General features: G+C 33.6%; 1 protein-coding gene across 1 annotated transcript; it reads right to left on the minus strand.

Moving 5' to 3' along the window:
• Nucleotides 1-2,710: 2,710 nt before the first annotated feature.
• Nucleotides 2,711-7,805, minus strand: LOC105136240 (obg-like ATPase 1). The gene is made up of 12 exons (XM_011041497.1): nt 7,635-7,805; nt 7,385-7,552; nt 6,735-6,858; nt 6,343-6,434; nt 6,112-6,210; nt 5,811-5,924; nt 5,659-5,723; nt 5,080-5,196; nt 4,751-4,826; nt 3,946-4,038; nt 3,694-3,744; nt 2,711-3,134 (listed from the first exon to the last, which is right to left on the minus strand). The coding sequence occupies exons 1-12, from the start codon at nt 7,719-7,721 to the stop codon at nt 3,036-3,038; spliced, it is 1,185 nt and encodes a 394-aa protein (XP_011039799.1). The 5' UTR covers nt 7,722-7,805; the 3' UTR covers nt 2,711-3,035.
• Between the last annotated feature and the right edge of the window lie 556 nt (nt 7,806-8,361).

Raw genomic sequence — 8,361 nt, forward strand, 5'->3', positions numbered from 1 at the left:
AACATAATCTAAAATGAATTAAAATAGATAAAGATAAATCAGCGTGAGCTAATCAACTCGAGTTTTGCATCAAATTTTCGGTTAAGGTTTGATAAATTAAAATAATTTAGGTTGATTGAAGTTGTTGTTGTGTTTCTTTTCATAATTTTTTTAGTATTTTATTATTTTTATTATTATTATTTTTTACATGTGAGAATGATGTATAGCTGAATTAAAGGAAGGAAGGATCGTAGAAACATAAATGATCACTAGATTTCTACTCATCCCGCGTAGCAAAAGACGTTGATGAAGGATGAGTTAGTGGGAGGCAATATGATCACGGTCCCATTTCACATGCACCCTCGCATGGTGTTCTTCAAGTAGTTGATGATCGATGCACTGTTAGAGAACAGGAGAAACATGAGAACGCACCAGACACCTCAGAGATCATAGTTCTTGTTCTTAATTAGAGCCAATTTGTCTGTGGTTAACCTCATTTGAAACTCTAATTTGTCGTGGAAAGGCGTCTTTTGATGTTTTTTTCCCAGCCACCGCGGTTTGAAACGGTGGTGGCCAATGCAAATCAATCGCCTGTAGACTTGAAATCAGCTGAAATCCCTTTGGGATCCTCATGGTAGATCCATTAGAAGACAAACACAAACATACATGCACACCAGATTATCAGGTCTTGTCAATGGTGTTGGCAGCGACCCAGAAAAGAAGTTCTTGCTCATGTCTAAAGACTGGATTGACAAAAGCCCTGAAACTGATTCAGGAAGCTTGTTTCCAGCCGATGAGAGGTTCCTCGAGCTCCTTCATTTTCCAATCCCCACCGGTAAAGATGCCGGAAAAAATCTTAGGCTCCTTCATCTAAATATAAAAAATAACAAAAATAAATTAGAGAGGAGACACTTTGATTTACTACAATAGTTTCTCTTAGAATTTGAACTGTTTATAACATTTGAAAAATATCCCTGCTAAAAGATAAAATTCTGGTTCATGACACACAATCCGTCTTCTCTTTCACCTTCTTCACTGCTTTCTTCAGCAGTAATTTCTCTTTGGTTATCTTTGCCTTGACTTCCCTAGCTGCATAATGGTATAGCTTGTTTTTTTGTATAGCTTGTTTTTTTGCCATGATTTTGCTGATGGAAATTGGTTAAATGGGTGGAATAATTATTTTTAAAAAAAAATTACATGTAGGACATGTCATCCATCTAGAACATTAATGTTTTGTTTATTAGTTTATTTTCTTATCATATTTTGTGATTGAAGAATTAAGATATAATTATATTTATCTTTATTTCACCTTCAAATACAAAAATGCATATGAAAAGCCTTAATAATCTCATTTTGAACTCCAAAACACTTTTTAATCACTTAAAAAAATATTCATGCAATGATAATATTTTTAAAAGAATAAAAAAACTACTTGGAACTTGGGTCATGAATTTAAGCAAGTTTAATAAATTTAATAATATAATCGTAAAATAAAAGGCCAACTAAAAGTAAAAAAAAGAAAGAAAGAGACACTAACTAATAAAAAATAATTCTGATTTTATAAAAAGATACTTATAAAAAAAAGAACAAATATATAAAAAAAAATGAAGTTTAATCACTATTAAAACAAACACTAAAAGATGAATTGAAAAAAAATTAATTTTAAAAAATAAAAAAAATTAACTTCTAGTTAGCATGCAAAATATATAGTTAACTTATGAAGACATGATAATCTCATAGAAAAGAAACTAAATAAAACAATGAAAGTCGAGTTAATCCGAGTTAATTCAACCACCTATAACTCGGGATATAAAATTAAAATAACTCTATAAAAAAACAAGAAAACTTATAAAGCTGAAGGATAAATACTATAATATTAAATGATAAAATTAATATATTAAATAATAATATACATATAAACCAAAATTAAATCTAGTTAATTTTTAAAACTCATGTTTTGAGTTGTGAGATTGAGTTGCTCTATGAAAGGCAACCTAAACAAAATCACAAAAATTTCTAACCTTTCAAAACTAATAAAAATATCAATTAAAATTATAAGAATCAAATTTAATACAAAGATTAAATAAAATAAAAGAAATATGGGATGAAAATAAAAAATAAAATGAATCAAGAAAATGATAAAAAAAAATAAGAATGAAGTTTGATAAATAAAAAAATTAAATTTTATAAATTATTTTAAATAAAATAAATAAAAATTTAAAAATAATAATTAAAAAAATTAAAAAAAATTGAAGAGTTAGTATAAAAAATTTGAGAATTTAACGTGAAGATCATCCTCGATGGTGACAAACTAGTTATTTATTTGCCACACCCGCTGCCACAAAATCTAGACACCCACACGGTAACATACACAATGCACTAGTAAATTATTTTTTTAATAATATATAAATTTAATAATAATTCACCCCTTAAATCACATGGTAATAACAAAAACACTATAATAAAAAGACAAAAAAAAAAAAAAACCCTCTGAAGGATAAAGTAACTTCATCGTTTTACTTCTTAATTTTTTTTTAAAAGACCATGCAACCCCTGGATGTTAAAGACAATTTTATTTTATTTCTTTGTTTTTTAAAAGTGAATTAGTTTTTTTTATGGTAGGAAAAAAATAACCGGATAAACCTCGTATTTTTTTTTGTTTTTATGTAATAATGAAGGGAAGAATCCTAAAAATAAATGATCAGCAGAAAACTACAACAACCACATAGCATAACCACCAAGAATACACAAATCATTGACTGACGGATTTGAAAGCATAAAACTGAGTGTAATCTAGAACAGCTTTTAGAATAAAATGAAAAAGTTCCACATCAATCTCAGGGCCTTGCAATATTTGCTCAAAGATGTTTGCAATTACATTCCTGCATGTATCGAAATATCGACTCAAACAAAGGACTACAGACAGCAAAACAGGATACATATATATCGTTATCTTTTCATATGGTTGGGGCATAGCGCCTCAAGATATAACTGAGTTAACAATTTCCGATTCCAGTGTCGATATGCTAACTCCATTGCTCAGTGCAGTTATGATCTTACTTCTTTCCACCCCCGGACACGTTGAACTTGAAGAATATTATGTCTCCATCTTGGACAACATATGTCTTTCCCTCCTGCTTGTACTTCCCAGCAGCCTGAGCCAATTTGCAAGAGAAATTCAATTCGTCATAAAAAAGGGGCAGGCTAGCATATTTTGCAAAACAAGGGCCTGTAGATAAATCTAGACATGAATGTGGGACTAATTTGTGGGAATTTACCATTCAAATTTCCTCAAATATCACGTTTCAACTTTAAAAGCTTGCAAAATCAATGGTCCGTGAGGCACCCACATCAACATTATATTAAGAACACCAGTAGCACCACCAAATGCAAGGAATCTTTTTGCAAGAGCGCTACACAACATTCATGTTTTGCACAGAATTACAGTGCATGAAACAAATTTAAACAGCTGTTGGATTAATAGAACCCACTAGTGGGGTTTCACAAGGGTTTGTCCCACAAAGCCACTGGCAGCAGGATCTTGGAGCAATCAGTTTCCTTTTTGCCATCGTTGAATTTCCCCTTGTTATAGCTATTACTCTGTCTAATTCCGTCTCCACACAGTTACTAAGGAAAAATATTGGAGCATGGAATACTCATTCAACCCCTGAGGTTTGCCAAGCAAACAAACAATGTTTCATTCAGAGCACATACCTTGACAGCTGACTCGCTACCGAGCTCCTTTAGATCATCAAATTTCATGACCTGATCATTGCCAGAAAATCCAATAGTTACAAGTCTCAAGGCTAAATTTTTTTTGCAGCCACCAACAGAAATCAAATATGCATCAAGACCATTAATTGACTTTGAAATTAGAAAGGGGGAGGGACAGTTAAGATTGAAAAAGGTAAAATTGACCAGTTTGTTGAAAACAAGTAAATCAAAAGCCATGAACCAGGAACAAACCTCAGCACATATAAATCCTCTCTCAAAATCAGTATGGATTGTCCCAGCAGCTTGAGGGGTTTTTGTCTGTCGTCTGATTTGCCAACATTTCACCTGCAAGAGCAAACAATTATGGACATTACGCTAATTTATCAGAACAAAGGTTATAAATGGCTGTCTGGTAGAAGAAGTTGTGCAATAAACAGGAAGTAAATAAAACCATTCTGAAATGAGACAACCATACAAAGAGAGATAATAACCCAGTATATAGGATAAAAAATGGGACATCGGGATAGTTTTTGATGAACAAAAGGTTATAAACGGTCTGCTGGTAGAAATAACTATGCCATCAATGGGAAGGACATTAATTGTAGTGGAAGAAGCATACTTGCACAGCAATACCAACCCTGTAGGACCCAAGAAAACAAGGTCCCAAACCAGTTGTACCGGAGTGTTGCAAACAGGTTATGAAAAACTAAGGAAGCTTGAAAATCACGATCAAGTGGGAAATAGACAATAGTAACTGCTACTGATGTTGAAATAAATTCTCAAGTACTGGTGCAATCTGCTAGGAACTAACAATTCATCCAGATGTTTCCCAAGAGACAGCACACTTTTTTAAGGCCACAAATCCAAGTCTGTGAGCATAACTTCCTAAATGATAGCCAAAACTTGCAGCAATATTGTTTCTTAGGCAAATTTCAATTAATGAACTAGGACATTGTAATGTGATTTGTTGAGTCATCAATTAACAGGAAATTGCATATAAAAACACATTATGTTTTTTTATTGTAAAAAATCAAAAAAGGGTATAGGTATCTGTTACCTCGTCAGGGCCAGCAGTGAAAAAATATATGAGATTAATTGCTGAAAATCCAGTCTTTATGATCTTTGGAAGGGCACTGCAGCAAAGTGAGATTTGGTCAACATAGCATAATGTTACAAGAAAAAAAACAAATTTAAAGCACATCACCTGTAAATAACTATATTCTGCAGCACATCTCAACTTCAAGAAAAATATAAGGGGAAGGAGGGCGGGGATTAGTTTTTTTTATTACCTAAACACAACTGTTTTTCTCTCATATGAGCATACAGATCTACAGAGGAACAAATAGTTAAAGATATAATACAAGCCACTGGCTCCTCAATACCAACCTTTGTACCTTGTTCTCCTCACAATATTTAGCTCCTTCATGCGGTAGCATATCAGCAAGATTTCTCTCTAAGACGCAGCTGAAAGGAATAATGGTTTCGCCCCCATGTTCCTGCACCCTAGGAAAGAAAACAATTGACTTATTCCTTTCGTAGAAAAACAACTAGAAGAGATATATTTTTGACAAGTAGATGGCAAGCATAGAATGATGTTGCTGGATGCACTGTTGGAAGTTCTATATTTATCAAGAAAAAAGAACAGGGTGATGTGCACATAAGCATGCTTTCTTTTCTTTAAATATGAAAAAAGCAGTTGTTAGTGTTATTGATGTAAATTGTTGGGGTCCAAGAACACCATATAACATATAAGACAAATGTTGAGGACAATTACATACACGTGTGTGAGCATCAATCTGTTATGAGAGACAGAGAAGATTTGTGAAACATTAAATGTTGAAAGCAGCAATAGGTTGCTGCAAATGCTGTCAAGCATGACAACGAGCATACAAAGACTCACACAGGGAATGGGGTGATAAGAGTTCATAGAAACATAGGTAGACTTGAGGGAAAAATTGGACTTACCATGTGTGAATCTTGGGCAAAAACTTGTTCTTTTTTCTTTGGTAATCTCTTTCATTCATGTTAACCTGCAAAATGAATGCAAGTTTCACCCAGGAAGATCATTAAAACTGTCTATGAAGAGCCTTAGAAGGATAGGAGGGTAAAATACTTACCAGGTAAACAACAGGCTTGGCAGTAAGCAGCTGAAAAGTATTCAATATCTCAATATCAGCAGCTTTCCAGTCTCCTAAACGTACATCTTTCTCTTCCTCAAGCCATGCCTTGACCTAACATGCACCGTCATTGCTTGACATCAGTTACAAGAACAAGCCAGTAGTTGTCAGAAAAGGAATAAGCCAGCAGTCCTTATTAACCATTGCAAATGAAGAACAAACCCGTAGCCAGACCTCTCAAACCAACATGAATAGATGAAGACAGATATTATCCAAAGTTCCAGGCCACAAAAATACATACCCTTTGACACATCTCCATTTCTATTTTCAACTGCTTATCATTGCTCCTTTTCATGCTCTTTTCAACATCCTCTATCCTCCTTTCAATGAACTCTATATCCTACAATAATGTTGCAAAGAATATAAAAAACTGCTTCACCTCAACTGAAAAGTTTCACAGTAAATGGCCAAAAATATGTTACAGAACGACAACATTTAACTGCCAAACAGCATCAGTGTATCCATAACATACCTTCAGTCTGAGCTCCGCACTAATAACCTCGAGATCTCTAACTGGATCCACAATGTCATCAACATGGATAATATCTGGATCCTCGAAAGCTCCTATTAAACATGCAAGGATACGAAGAGTAAATTCCATTTCAAGTGCACTTTTAACATCAAGTACAAAAAGCAGAAAAAAAATCTCAAGTATTAGGTTCCAATCCTATTTCTGATTTCTAATATAGCTCCAACAACACTGAACAGTTAACTCTATCCATGGAAAAGGAAAGCAAAGCACCATGTTCCTTATTCCCCTCTTTGACACATGTGCAATAGTGGTTCTGCTATCAAGATCAGACATTAATCGCATCATTGAAGTTATAGAGATCCAATTCTCATACAAAAAGTTAGAAGCCTTACGCAAAACATGAAAAATTCCATCAACAGCACGGATATGAGACAAGAAACTGTTTCCCAGCCCTTGACCTGCATGTGCACCTCTAACCAATCCAGCAATATCATGAATTTCCAAGAATGCTGAAACCTGACCATTAAAACATTCCAATATTTATCAGCCCTAGATAAAATGTCATTTTCTTCACTTTCCCCTCGTATTTTCAATCAACTCTATGTGTTTCTTTATTTCCTTCTTCAACAATAGAAACCATGTTAAATCCAGCAAACTCATAACAACCAAGTCAAATTGAAGATCTATTTGAACCGGTTACGTTAGAACATAAAACCCACGAATAACAATCATAGAATTAAAACCCTTTAAATATATCGAATATAAAGTACTTAGATAAAAGAACAGCACAAAATGTAACTAATCAACACCAACCAAAAACAGAGACTTCTAAATATAAAATTTTATATCTTTAAATAAACCCCAGTAATAAATTCTCATTGTTTTCACTTCTACTTCTACCCATATTTCAACCAGCTCTATCCATTTTCACTTCATAATTCAACAATTAGAGCATGCTTAATCAGTCAAATTCATAGAAAAAAAAACACTAAAAATTAAGGCTCCACATAAGGCGGAATTTAACAGCTTGAAGACCACAAACCTCGCTTTTCGGCTTGAACAGCTGGCAAAGCCACTCAAATCTCTCATCAGGAATATTGACCCTGGCCTCATTAGGTTCAATAGTGCAAAACGGGAAATTCTCAGCTGGTATTGACATCTTTGTCAGCGTATTAAAAAGGGTCGATTTCCCTACATTCGGCAATCCAACCTGACAAAAAAATTAATTTTACACATAAAAACACGAAAAAGAGGTCAGAATATGGAAAAATAGAGGATGGGAGATAAATTACAATGCCGATCTTGAGGTGAGAGGAGAATCGGCCGAGAATAGGTCTCTCAGATGGTGCTTCTTTCGATTTTGATGCTTTTGGCGGCATGTTTTCGGAGAGAGGGATTTGATTTAGGGTTTTAGAGAGCTGAAACAGTGAGGGAGTGGTCAGTGGTGATGCAAGGGTGAAGAAGTGGCAGAAATGGGACTGAATTGGGCTTTGGTTAGATTTATATGGGCCCTTTGGAAATAGCCCAGTTAGTAATATTTAAATCGAAGTTATGACCTGCTGAGTGCTGAGGATGGGGGGGTCCCTGTAAAAAAACAGTCTCGTTTCAAAAACAAAAAAACAAATTAAAGCAACATTTATTTTATATATAAAAAATATTCAAAATAAATTTTAATTAGATTATAAATTAACTCATCAAATTGACAGGATTATGCCGATAAATTTTTATCTTATTTAATTTAACATCTCATCAAGGTGGAATCAAGAGTACGAAGCTTATTTGTCGCTATTTGCATGGCTAAATTACTACCATGCCCTTGTGGACAGTAATTATCACGCTTTCAACGAGGAGCATTTTCATCTTGTATGAGTTAGTTATACAATAAAATTATCACACTGTCCTTTAACTATACCACAAGTTATGCGTGTTAACTTACATTTTTCCGGGACAATATTATTTATTTTTAAACTTATTTATTAATTTAGCTTCTTCTTTTTTAATTCTATTGTCAATTTAAGT

This window comes from Populus euphratica, unplaced genomic scaffold, assembly GCF_000495115.2.
Source record: "Populus euphratica unplaced genomic scaffold, PopEup_1.0 scaffold52.1, whole genome shotgun sequence".
NCBI classification, from domain to species: Eukaryota; Viridiplantae; Streptophyta; class Magnoliopsida; order Malpighiales; family Salicaceae; genus Populus; species Populus euphratica.